General features: G+C 37.1%; 1 protein-coding gene across 1 annotated transcript; it reads right to left on the bottom strand.

Annotated features, from left to right (window-relative positions):
* Positions 1–43: 43 nt before the first annotated feature.
* Positions 44–13,314, bottom strand: LOC131780876 (exostosin-2). Its single transcript, XM_059097475.2, is given in 16 exon segments — positions 44–1,578; positions 2,137–2,265; positions 3,411–3,554; positions 4,906–5,002; positions 5,153–5,222; positions 5,812–5,854; positions 6,201–6,341; positions 6,571–6,612; positions 7,155–7,262; positions 8,086–8,179; positions 8,798–8,865; positions 9,557–9,628; positions 10,753–10,936; positions 11,656–11,862; positions 12,563–12,819; positions 12,821–13,314. Coding segments are annotated over 16 exon segments (2,100 nt in total). The 5' UTR covers positions 13,046–13,314; the 3' UTR covers positions 44–1,359.
* Positions 13,315–13,336: the final 22 nt, after the last annotated feature.

Raw genomic sequence — 13,336 nt, 5'->3', positions numbered from 1 at the left:
GTTGGGAAGAAAATAATGTGAACTCAACGAGCATATAGACAGATACAAATCGATTATTTACTCCATAATTCCATCGCTTTTATTTGGTAGGGGCACAAATTTAACATTAAAAGCACCACAAAAATTCGAGAATAATCTTATAATCCGGAATAAAAAGTGGAGATACATTATGTAACATGCAATAAATATCATCGACGAGGTTTAAAATATGTGGTATAACTCTTAGCCAAATATATATGATGGAGAGAAAATTTGAAACCTAAAAAACCAAAAAAAAACAATTTTTTTTTCAATTACAGAAACAAACTCCATGTAAGCCTCTTTAAATCCATTGTTTCAAGGTAGAATTTTTACGATGTGAGTTAACACAACCTAACGTGATGCGAAGTGACACATAGAGGTGTTTTTCCTGAGACTATTTAAAAAAAAGAAACTGTAAAAACACCTGTACAAGAAAAAGGATGATAAAGTCACTTGTTTTAGAGAACCCGAAATATTTTTTCGCGCTCGCAACATGTGGCTATGTAGCCCAGTTGGGTTCCTCAACCAATGGGCACTTACGAGGCGAGGGTTCAAATCCCTCAGAAGCCTGAAGTTTTTCAAGCTTTTTTTCTCCACCTTTCCAAAATGTCATTTATCAAAATACAGTTCACCCGTGAGGATCTGTTTCTCGCACTTCACTTGTTTTAGGAAAAACACATTAAAGGAACTACGTCACAGCTTCAAATTCTTTATAAATTTTGCCAGCAGTTTTAACGTTTGTCATTTGCAATCCATATGATATCAATCTTCTGCCTTCTTAACCAACCTCGTTCATTCTCGATTTCATCCGGTATCAAACCTCTTTGGTGTTTGTCATCCAAAGCAAACTATTATTGAAAGATTTCCTTTCAATAAACAAAATTTCTCAGCGAACCAAAAGGAAAAAAAAAGGCAAATGCATCATGTAGGTCCTAGATTTATCATAATCATATTGGTGCTCTCTATCAATACTAATGAGAAACTGAAATAAAATTCAAATGAAAGTGAAAAATCTAAGATACAGCCTGAATTCTGTTGATCTGATGATATCGATGGTCACACACGATTGACAGAAATCATCAAAGCTCCACCAAGGAGCCAAGGGCTTAAAGAAGAAGAAGACGATTACAAGGAAGTGCACACGGACTAGCCCGCCTTTTCCTTCCATTTTTATACTAACTTCTCTCCTATCTTCTCTCTCTTTCCGTGTTCTATTAAAGTTTAGACTTTATCTTACAATAATTTACCATAGTCCCTGGATCGACAAAAGAATATGCCGGCATTACCTGCTTACTCTTGATTACCAAAATACATTCATATTTTTTAACTTCAATCCTCCTAAATGCTTCCAACATCGTTAAATAGTTTTAATTTAGTGGGAAGTTTCTCGCCAAACAGCAGCGGGTCAGCTCTGAACTCGACCGTCTGAAGCGGCATTTGACCATAAGCTCGGACAAACTCGTTCAAACATTCTGATCGCTCCACGAAATGGCTCGGATCGGCCCACAATGATTCAGTCACACATTCCGGACAGCGGAAACGCTTTCTACGGGTTACCTGTACATGTGAGAATCTCAAATTAATCCGAAATTTCTAGCGAAATGGTTAGGTTGAAAAGAGTTAGAGTGTTATGACAAATAACTCTTAGTGTATAAAATAAACACTCTTCATTTGAGAGTCCTTTAAAAAAATATCAAAAATTAGCGAACTCATTTAAGGATGGAGATAAAAGAGAAGAATTAGGAAAACGAGCAGATAGAGGCCGAGACAAGAGACACACTGGAGCTAAACCAGCAGATAAGATGACAAAAAACATTTTTGACATGGTTGATCCAAGCAGTTTACAAGAAAAGTGTGACATAAGAATCTCACACTTCAGACAAAATAACCCCCCTTTTCAATGGTTAGGAGGCGGTAGTATCTCTAGTCGTCCTCGCCACGACGCATGATGTGTTTCAATGACTTTTCTTGTAACCAAAAACTCTCTTACCAGCTACGCGGTAGAGCATCTTTATTGTTGTCATTGTTTTGAATCCTTCAGAAAATAAAATGCTTCATTGTCCTGAGCCACGACAATGTGAACTCAAGATTCAGGATATTGAAATTAAAACTTACCTTAATCGGTGCCTTGCCAGTGTAGTTGGAGACCATGAAGTTCATGGCAATGTCTTCACAATTCATGTGTTGGTCAACCCAGTCTCGTATATAGACAGGCATCATGTAGGTGAATAGATGGCTAAAGTACTGTGTGATAAAAAGAATGGAATAAGATAATAATTATAATAACAACACTAATAGTAGTAATAATAATGATGATGATAACCTGAACTGAACACTGACTCAATAGGACTTTCCAGGGCCAACACAGACAAATTGAGAAAAACATTGTAAATAAACCTGGAGTTTAAAAATCCCAATTGGCTGAAGGCAGACTAGTTGTCTATTTAGAAAGTACCACCAAGGAGTTAAACGCGGGGCAACCGAGAACAATCCATTCAGTAGCAGGGAGAAGGGCTTGAACTCGGGACCACCAGATTACAAGTCCAGCGCCCTGATCACTCTTCCACACTACTTCCACCAAGATGGAAATACCTTCATGGCTGACTAGCAAGTAACACGAGGTTTACACAAAACGCATAACGCCTTTTGAATTAGATCATGGATATATTAAAATTTGGCCTATTAGCATGGCTTAGAGGATGCAAACCAAGGAAATGAGTAAACATAATTGTTAATTTTCCTTTGTCTGTGTCCTCTAAGCCTAGCTTTGCAACAGAAATTATAATAGATCAGAGGCAGCAGCTAATATTTCCATCTTTTCATTTAGATCCGTTAAATAGAAAGCGTCAAAAGTCATAATTGAAGACCGTTTTATTCGAGGAAAGATGAAAAGTTGAGACGCCTAAGGGATAAGTCCAACGACTCCTGATGAAAAAGAGCAAATAGAAGGCGCCGCACAGCGCCGCGTGGAACTCTTGACATCAATTTTTTTTTCACTGCTTCTCTTTTGTTTGACTCACGCGACGGAGTTCGTCGAAAAGAAGAGACTGCTCTTAGTCTAACCCGGCCGGGGCTCAACTGAATCTTTTTCGGTTCGAAGGCCGCCTATTCGCCATGTCAACGCGTCTCCCATGCAGCCTACAGTCTTAGGGACTTTTGTCTTATTTTTCCCTCAATAACGCTTTTCTACTATAGGAAAAAAGTATTTTCAGTTTTTTTACAGTAAAGGAAATTTTTTTTTTCAAAAGTCGGAAAGCGTCTCATAACATACTATAGCTCTTTTAGTAAGTAACCTAATAATCCCCTTTTTCTCCCGTGAGCGCCCCTTTGTTAAACTAAATTTCAAAAAGCCCCGATGATCTACAGAGACACACATTTCACTTTGTTACCTTATGATGAAAAGCACAGCCAGTGAGTACCATGGATACAGTGTTTGTCCATTCTGATTCATACTTGAACCGATTTGTGCCGTTTTGAGTGGTGTGAACACGACCAGGGAATCCCACAAGACGGTCAGGAAACTCTCTCCAAGTCTGAATAATGAAGCATAATGATTTGTTCATTCACGGGGTCATAAGGACTACATAATGATTGTTTATTCACGAGGAAAAGAAGAGTGCTCGACCCTTTGGCCCCGAAGAGTGACTAGCACCTAATTTCTCCCAACGCTGTCACTCCTGAATCACATATTCAAGGTCACGAGAGTAAAAGAAATAATCACCAACTAAAGAAGCCCTTAATGGTTGAACAGATTCTCTTTGTCAGCTCCACTGGGGATGTATGGAAACAGTGCGGAGAATATCCCTATGACACGAATTCTTTTCTTTTTTTTTTTTTTTTGCGTTTTCTGGTTGATAGTTGTTTCTAACGACCTTAACGCCTAGCGAGTTTTCCATGACCATTTTTTGCGCATTGAGGGTACGATTTGGCAGCCAAAAGACGAAGACGGCTGTTACGAATACATGTCACTGATCAAATCAGGGGGAGATGGCCAATCAGGAATTCAGCTAAAAAGGAAGCTGATTACGGGGCCCGTTCCCACACCGGACACGATTGTTTCACATTCTTTTCCGCTGCCATTTTGCAAGCGAACAATGGTGAGCGGAACTAAGCATTTAGTAACGGGACATTTTTGTCCTAATCTCGAGAAACCGTCTTAGCTAGTACTCGTCGAAATCTTCGCTTGATGCATGCGGTCCTCTTTCAGGTTGAACCGTACTCGCAACTTCCATTTCTTCTTCACTACTTGGTTACGATGTATCACAACTTCCGGTGGAGCTTGCTGAAGGTATGTATACATCGCTATAGGGCATTATTTTAAGACTTAAACGCTAACTATTACGAGTTTTCAAAGTTTTTTACGTCATCACCCGCTAACTCTTTACCAGTCTACAGCCACTTTAAGACAAAATAAGAGTTCTTTTGGGCCCGAAAAAACCGAGTTTAAAGTTTTTTGAGATTTTTCTCCTATCGAATTGGTTTGTACATATGATAGGCTAAATTAATGCGCAAAAAAAATTCTTGTCATGGGCACTCTAAGTTGTGATGAGTTAAACGGTGTCAAAGTAGTAACTGATAATGTCAATAATTTACAGATGGATGCTTAACTTTTAGCTGTATTTACGCTATCAAGACTGCCCTAAGAACAACTTGGCATACAAATTTATTCGCTCTTCATATTAGCAAGGACGATCTGTCACTAACGAGTCATAAGTAATACCCTTGAGGAAGGAAAAGAAAGAAGCTTGGGAACAAGGTTGACTAGTAATTATTGTAAAAGACGAAATAAAACAGCACCTTCCGATCACGATCACCATGACGGTTGGGGAATGCTACGGATACAACTTAGATATTCAAGAAATAAACTTTGTTGGAGATACTTACCTGAAAACCAAATTCCAGTTCATCCGGCGTCAGCATTAGAATGTCGTCATCGATGGCAAGAATCGCTTCTGTTTCAACCTCTTTGTATGGGAAAAACCTGACAAATCACAAATAAACGTACAAAGAAGTATATATCGTTTATAAACACATACGACAGACAGATCAATCAACGACAATATGGAGGTAATATTTGGAAATTGAGGTCTAAACGATTTAGATTATTAAGATTTCTTTACATTGTATGTACCTGTTGCTAAGTTTGTTTTCTTTCGTCTTGACGACTTTTACTGGTTTTGATAATTGAGGCCACTTGGCAGCTATAAGGAGGTAAACAACTATTAGACATGTAAAATCTCATAGTAAACCTGCCAAATCACAGAAGTAAATCGAATCTTAAAAGCAGGGGAAATCCATCAAACGGCTTTTAGTTCACTGTTTGCTCGTCGCATTGGAATTAAGAAGTTGGTTTCTGTGGAAGGAGAAAAACCGAATGACCCACTTATAGCACGGGAGGAAAACCAACCAAAAAATTAACCCACATGTGACATTAAGGGCCCGTCTCTTGAAAGTTTCGGTCACAATACGTACCCGAAGCCATATTTCAAAATCACCTAAGTAATAGCGGTGCGGGTTTTAGCTCCAAAACCAATATATTCTGTTTCAGTTCCTGCAACCTTTTTTTATTGAATTTCAATACTATTGATATCTGAATCTTGAATTTAAACACCGCCAAAAGAAAAGAAACAATAATGGCTTTCTCTCCCCAATCCTTTTGCTGATTTTAGTATCCCCGTTGCCGTCCGCTACACGAACAAAAACCGTGGGAAGCGAATGCACTCGCTAGCGCGCTATCTCTGCTCCCCTGTACAGAGCCCAAAGGAAGAGGTGGAATATTACTCAACTCACCAGAGGGAGGAGCCTTTTTGACATTGTTCCAAACAACTACAATCTGAAAGCGGAAGGAGAAAGACTTAGAACTCCAGAAATCAATCGACTGATATTTTTTTTCTCTCTTGGTCGTTCGCAGCCTTCTAAAGGAGCTACATTGCGTTATATGCACCTTGATGAGTTTTGCCCAAGGTTTTACACTTCGTTATTTTATGTTTGTTTTAATCTTCTCCATCCTTAGCAATCCTTGTTCCTTTATCCTCCTCTGTGTTTTTCATCTTGTTAAGCTAACATTTTGCAGTCTCATCCAAGTTAAATTTAGTTGCCGCTCACAAAATATGATAAGAGCAGTTTCAGGAGACAAAGTTGTTTGAGAGAACTCTGAATAAACGTTTTGAATAACCTACCTTTGTCAAACTGGGGGTGTCAGCGATTCTTGTGATAACTTTAAACATGGTATCTACTCTGTCATAACACAGCACCACTGCGGTAAATCCTTGATTTGTGTACGGGCGTAGCGGGAAAAACAGTGGAAGAAGAAAGGTTGCCTTTTGAAATCAAGGAATGTTTACAATTAATGATTGCAACTGTAAGCATACTCTTTCTAGGTAGCCATTCTCTTTGTCTGAACCACAAAATAGGTCTTTATCTCACGGAGGTTCTTACTGAATCGTATTTTATGACAGCACAATTCCTAGTTTCATCGAAAAGTTCCGGATTTCAAGTTTTCATAACGCAACATAGTAGCCACTTGAAAAAAGTTGATTAAATACTTACCGTTTCCTTCCCTGAGGAAGTCTCAAAAGGGACATTCCAGTCCTAAAAGGCAAGAAAAGGAACAATAAATATCTACGTTTATTCAAATTGCCTTATGTAATGGCAAAACTTGGACACGAATTGCTCTCAAATGATAAAAATTATCTTATTTGTGAAGCTCTATGAACAACCATTCACTTCAAAATACTGAATATCATATAAGTGCCACTGACTTCCATCGTATGGTAAGGAAGATATCCTCTTGACTAAAAATGGACAGCATTTTACTTTGTATGTAGTTCCAATTTCGAAGTCGCATACGTATGTAACCGTGTGCGGGGAAGGTCGGCTCGAGCGGTGATTGAAACGAACAAGTCGACATGCAGTTCATAATGATGTAGTATTTTAGTGCTATTAGCCTATTCTTTAGAACAATTACCTTTCAGCAAAAGAAAATCTAGCTAGCTCATACATACTAATGAAACAGGTGCATAAATGATTATACGCGCATATGCGCAATTGAGACATGCATGGATTTTATTCAAACGCACTTACTTTCAAATTTATGCACGTTTTATGGACGTGTTTTGAGTAATGTAGTTTACCTCATACTGCCAAGCCGTGTAGCGGAACACTCTGTCATTCAGAATTTTCATAGTTGTAAGAGCAATCTTGCCCATGGAGCTAAAATACCTCTCCCAAAACCATTTCCCCTATCAAATTAAATAATAATAATGAAATAAAAATATATCAGATATCAATTGTACTTTTACAAACATAGCCTCATCCCATACACTAATAGAGACTAGATAGGCAAGGCAGAAGAAACTTCAGACCATAAATTTATGAATTTGTGAGATATTGAAACAGGTTTTAAAGTGACTCTTGCACTAATTTATGATATTCACAGTTAGGAGATAACATTGAGATAAAAGGCAGTTTAATGAACAAACCAAGACTAAAATACCTATGACACTAAGAAAATTTTTCCTCTTGAATAGTTAAAATTCTATTTGTCTCACTTTTAATGGTGTTTTTAAGAGATGATCTCCCATTACTCAAGCATGTTTGCATTGTGATTTTTCCAATTTTTCCAATTTTTCCAATTTTTCCAATTGTCTTGCATGCTCTAGTGTATACAGCAAACTGTCCCTTGTACAATGTACATTTAGCAGTACTTATTCATACTCTGCACATAAGTTGCTGAAAGACACAGAATCATAACTGCAGGGGAAATACTTTGGTCTCACCAATGAGCCATTTGGTAGGACAAATAAGTTGTTTTTCTCTATTGGATTTGTCTGGGAGTGAGAAATTAGGGGACTTCTTAACCCTCTGACCCCTAAGAGTGACTAGTATCTAATTTCTCTTGACATAATCACACATTAAGCTCAGAAATATAAAGAAAGTGATGATACACTAAAGAAGCTCTCAACAAATTCTCTTTGCAAGCATCTTATAAAATGTTTGGAGAACACTATGAAGAATATACACACTAATGTAAAATTCAGCCTCTGTAAATTGTTACAATAATACCTGTCTTCTCATGTCTTTCACTTGACTTGATGATATCTCTCTTAAAATGGCAGGGATGCGATTGATCTCTTTCTCCACCACATGAACTGCTCCCCTATGACAAAAAGCACAAAATTGGATCATGTACACTCCATCCTAGCTGTATACTGACACTGACAGTGAATTACACAATGATGCTACACTAAGCATTTTCTTGCCAAAATTAACCTCAAATAGAGTGATGACTAGTAAAATCTAAATCACACCGAAACACAGAGACCATTGTTGTAAAAAATTCTAGGAAGATTTTAAGATCAAAAGAGAAACTCATACAATTGTGTAATGAAACAATAAGACATAAAAAGGAATTTCAAGTTGAGCACCAAGAGAGTTTGTGCTTTCAGCAGCACTAGCTTGCTTCTTAAGCCCTTTATGAATAACATTGTGATCAATATTAAGTTGTTCATCTGCAGTGACCAATATTCTGAGCATGATCACCTGAATACAATTAAATTATTCATCGAAGTGGAAGTACACGGCCACCACTTTCTCTGACACATTTGAACCCATTTTTTTGGTCATTTACTCTCAGTTAACTCAAAACATTAATTTTCTACTGTACTTGCTAATTACTCCCAAACTAACCAATCAACATGTGCAAAAAGCACTATTCCTCTATGTGGAATATACCAAATTACAATAAAAAGCAGAAGAAATAGTTACTTTTAATTACCTTTTCCAATCTAACACACTAGAGAAAGGTAAAATGTAGTCATCACTTATGACCACTGGAATGCAGCCCTGAAGAAAAGGAAAAGACCCAATATAAGAGGTGGCATAAACTATTCTCCTTTTCAGGTAATAACTGGTAAAATTCACCGTCTGAAATAACCCTTATTACCACCTGAAATCATTAGGAATTCTTGAAAATTCAACAAGAAAATGTAAAAAAGGTTGCTCTTCTGGTTTTAAAATTTCTTTTACCTTTCCTGCTTAAAAGAAAGGAGAACACTGGGCATATAACCAAGACGTATTTATTTTTGGGCAGTTCTCTCATGTTTATCTATATGAAGACCTAACTTGCACAAAACACAAAGAAGAAAGTTTGCAAATAAAAAAAGCAATGGTAGTTAGCATATAAAATTACTAAAAATGTAGAGAAACTCTTGTTGCTGTCTTCTTCTTCACAGAACAAAACTGATTTTCTCCAGCCCCCCCCCCACCTCTTCCTAACCCAATGTGTCAAAGAAAATACAATCCTGAATAAAGGAGATTTTGGCCAAAGATGTCTGATTATCAAAATTACCTTTTAAGTTAAGTATGCAAGCTTTTTTAACTGACTAAAGCATAATAAAACCTGCCTGAAAAGCTTGAAAAATCAATTAATTAAAAATTCTTTGGTCTTTATTTAGACATTAATTGCTCCAACACTTGATAATTTTTTCATGAAGAAAATTCAATATTCATTCATCAGTACAGTGACAAAGCTTACCATCATCAAAGCATCAAGCAGAGTTGTTTGACCCAATCTGACCCCTCGAATAACCAGACAGAAGGTAGCATGCTAAAATAAGCAGTGTTAGGCAAAATATTAATTAAGAAGTTTACAAGAAATTAATTAACATACCTGTTTCTTTTCTATTCACAATAATATATATTTGTTGACATGTCGAGTACATGGTTTGAACATCATTGAAGAGTTGGAGAGTAAGCTACATGTGGCTGGCTGGCTACTGATGATTATACAAGGTATAATATATATTATTATAGGGTAACCAATCAAGTCACCCACATACCAAACTGCGCTCACAAACTTGCCCATGAAGCTGAAAAGCCAAAGCTTAAAATTTTTCAGTGAAGTGAGAATCATTCTTGTATTGAGACACCATCAGAGAGTACTGGGCAATACTTTCATGCCACAATAAGAAATAATTGAGCCACAAGAAAATTCTACATGTTGGCAAAAAACAGGATAGGAGATGATATCGGGCAGGACTGGAGAGAGACTAAAGGCAGCCATTTTGACTCAAAAGTCAAAGCTGAAGCTTTGCGTCTTGTTAGCAAGAATAATTTCATTTGCAAAAATAGTAAGTATTTAGGCAATACTTGAATAGTAGAATATGAAAGATTAAAGGCAACAGAAAAGTAATTTTAAGTATAGGCAAGTTGATGTAACCAGTTGAAGTGGGCAATTCAGCGTGGGCGACTTGGCTGGAATTAGACTATAACACCAACATGAGGTGAGAAAAATAATAAAAGCCAGATTCAAGAACTTCAGAAAATTCAAATTTTTTGGTAAAAACTCACAACTGTTTATCAAACTGACTAATTTTCCACTGGCAAGAATATCACTCTCTCTATGCAAATACATGACTGTATATCAAAATTTTTTCCCTTCCAAAGGACACTAAATAAGATAAATAAGACTGCAAAACATCAATGATTGAAAATACAATAAAACCACAAGAGGAACCAGTAAATGTATAAAGGGAGTAAGTTTCTCAAGAAACTATTATGCTGCATTAGTGGAGAGGTCAGGGGGGGAGAGAGTCAATTCCAAGACAATTCTGTTTTAATTAACTGAGTTGACAATGTGAGAGCTTAGAGCTTCTAAAGCTAACATGACAAGAGTTAGCCCTTTGTAAGAGCAATTATGGAACTATTAGATTAGTAGAAGTGAAAACTCACTTGCAAAATTTCTGGATACTGATAAGTCTCTGAGCCTTTGCATCTCTTGTACACATTGTTAGGATCATCAGGGCAACGTTTTAGGATCAAGAAGCCTGAATTATCTCTCTCAATCTCTTCCAGCTGCCTTCTGAAGAGATGGTTCATATTTGCTTGGGATGACAAAAACAACCAATCACTTGACCTGCAAAAGAAAATCATCCCAGTATATGAAAATTCCTCTAAATTTCAAATTACCATAAAGTTTCCAATAACTGAAGACTAAATAGTTTGCAACCTACGAGATTTTGGAACAATTTACTTCAGTGCATATACCACTGATCCACTGTAGATTAACCCTTAAACTCCCAAGAGCTGAGTTTCAATTCTCCCCTCTAGCTGCTACACATTTTCTTGCAAATTAGTTACAAGTAGGTGTTACATCCAGTTGAAAAGTTCTGCCTAAAAAGTTTGAGTATTCTCGTTACCTGTTTACTAAATAATGTATGGATATTATTCAGAAAAGTTGCATGTTGACCACTTCTGGGAGTTAAAGGGTTAATTCAGTCTGCTTCCTTAGAGCTAAGCTAATATGGCAATCATCCCAAGAAAATTCTGTGTTATATCAATCAGTGTGTGAGTGAAGCACTGACATAAGTTAATAAATTGTGGCAATTCAGGCACCACAGTGCATCTCAAAGAGCTTAAGGTTGTGTATTATTCCTACATGCAAGGGGGAGCTGATGTTTGAAATATTTCCGTTCTAAGATTACAACAGTGGCTAGCTCACCTTCAAACATAATATGATAGTCAGTAAAGTGTGATAAAACAATGTCTGCCAAACTACTATTGTTACATGTATTATCATAATAAATTATTATCATTGATTATTACTTTTCCATTTTTACTCTCTGAATCACTGACCTTTTCTGTGGCAGGACAACCTTTTTATTTGTGAGCGGATTAAACACAGGAATGCTAACATCATATCCTGTCCTGTAACTCCAAGTTGCAAAGCCCCCTCCGGCCAAGATAGCTTTATCAGTTGCAACATCTAGTGTTGAATTGTACTCAGGTGCACCACCAGGCAGCATGTTAAATAACAAATGATTTTTTCCACCATCACTCCAACTTAAAATGTTTTATGAAGAAAAGAAGTAGTCAGCCTTTTAAATCCAGATTGACAGATAAAAAATTGGCAATCCCTTGCATGTAATGTATCCAGCCCAGAAAGCAGCAATATTCTAATTACATTTAAAGGGTTTCACAAATAACTGATAATATCTCACTCTGTTAAGAAATTGGGTCTGACCCTTTCTCTTTCCTTGCATCTTTAATGCTTTTGTCAGTAAAAATAATATGATCTGGTTTTATCTAACCTTAATTCACAGCAGCAATTGCAGAATTCAATTAAATGTTGACACAATATATCTGTTTTTACTGTACTATTGGATCATTTTTTAGCCATAGTTGCCACTTACTTTTTCATTTTCCTCCCTATGCAGTATTCAAAAGCCCTCACTGCCCCCTTAAAGTGAAATGACTTAAACCTTTCCTATAAAAATGGTAGTTTCTGTTACAAGAGCAAATAAAGATTAACAGGGACAGATTGTCGGTTGACTTGCACGTGAAAATGTTACTAACATGCAGATTTCCTTGAAATTTCCTTGTCAAGTGGTAGTAACAATAACAAATATGGTCCTGGACATGAAGACCTTTCATATAAGTTTCTAAAATCAGTTTTTTGTTTTGTAAGTGATTGTTACTACTCTCCATCAGAACGTTCGAGTAAATCATGCTTTATGTACCGTAAACGACAATCAAACCTTACCTGGGTAACTCTGCAAGACTTCTGGCCGTCCATCTAAGATCGAGGCCTTTCTGATTTAAAGTATCAATTGAAGGAACTATAATGCAAGCCTTTCCGATATCGGGAGTATAGTATTTACTCTCCACAATAGTTGTCAGCAGTTCATAGAATTCTTGCGACATTGGTTTGTTTATTGTTTTTCCTTCCTCGTCCAAGAAGCGAGTGTCTGGATATACGTAGACGGATATCAGTTTGTTTTCGTTGACTTTACATCGAAAAAATGTCAAAACAGTTGTGCATTAAACACTTTGAATCTCGTTCATCGGGAACCGGCGATCCAATCTTCAAACGAATTTCGGAAACATCACTGTCGACCAAAGGGGAATTAGAATTCACCTCAGTTTCGTCGTCACTGAAAAGAGGCGGCCACAGTTCCAAAGAGAAGATAAACAGTACGGAACAGAGAATGCCGACCAGAAGAACGCTTCTTGTATGCACTCTCATGTTGAAATTAAGGGGTAGAGTAGTTCACAGGAACCAAAGTAAATTCAATGGCCTTTGAGCATCGAAATTTTCAAAAACACCGGATCATGCCTACGTGGCGGTTGCCCTCGTGTTTCCAAGGACTCCATGATAAACTGTTATATATGTAATCAACTTTTCTCTTCGTGTACTTCACGAATTACCTATTCCAGTCAAGTCTTTAAGAAACCAACATCACTTCCCCTTTTCACGCTTTAGCTGCGATAACCGAAAAGAAAGATGTCACACAGGTTGCATGGGGGTTCTTACACA

The sequence above is a fragment of the Pocillopora verrucosa genome, chromosome 1 (genome assembly GCF_036669915.1).
Source record: "Pocillopora verrucosa isolate sample1 chromosome 1, ASM3666991v2, whole genome shotgun sequence".
NCBI lineage: Eukaryota > Metazoa > Cnidaria > Anthozoa > Scleractinia > Pocilloporidae > Pocillopora > Pocillopora verrucosa.
The sequence above is the reverse complement of the archived record's forward strand: the minus strand, read 5'-3'. Positions and strand labels throughout refer to the sequence as shown.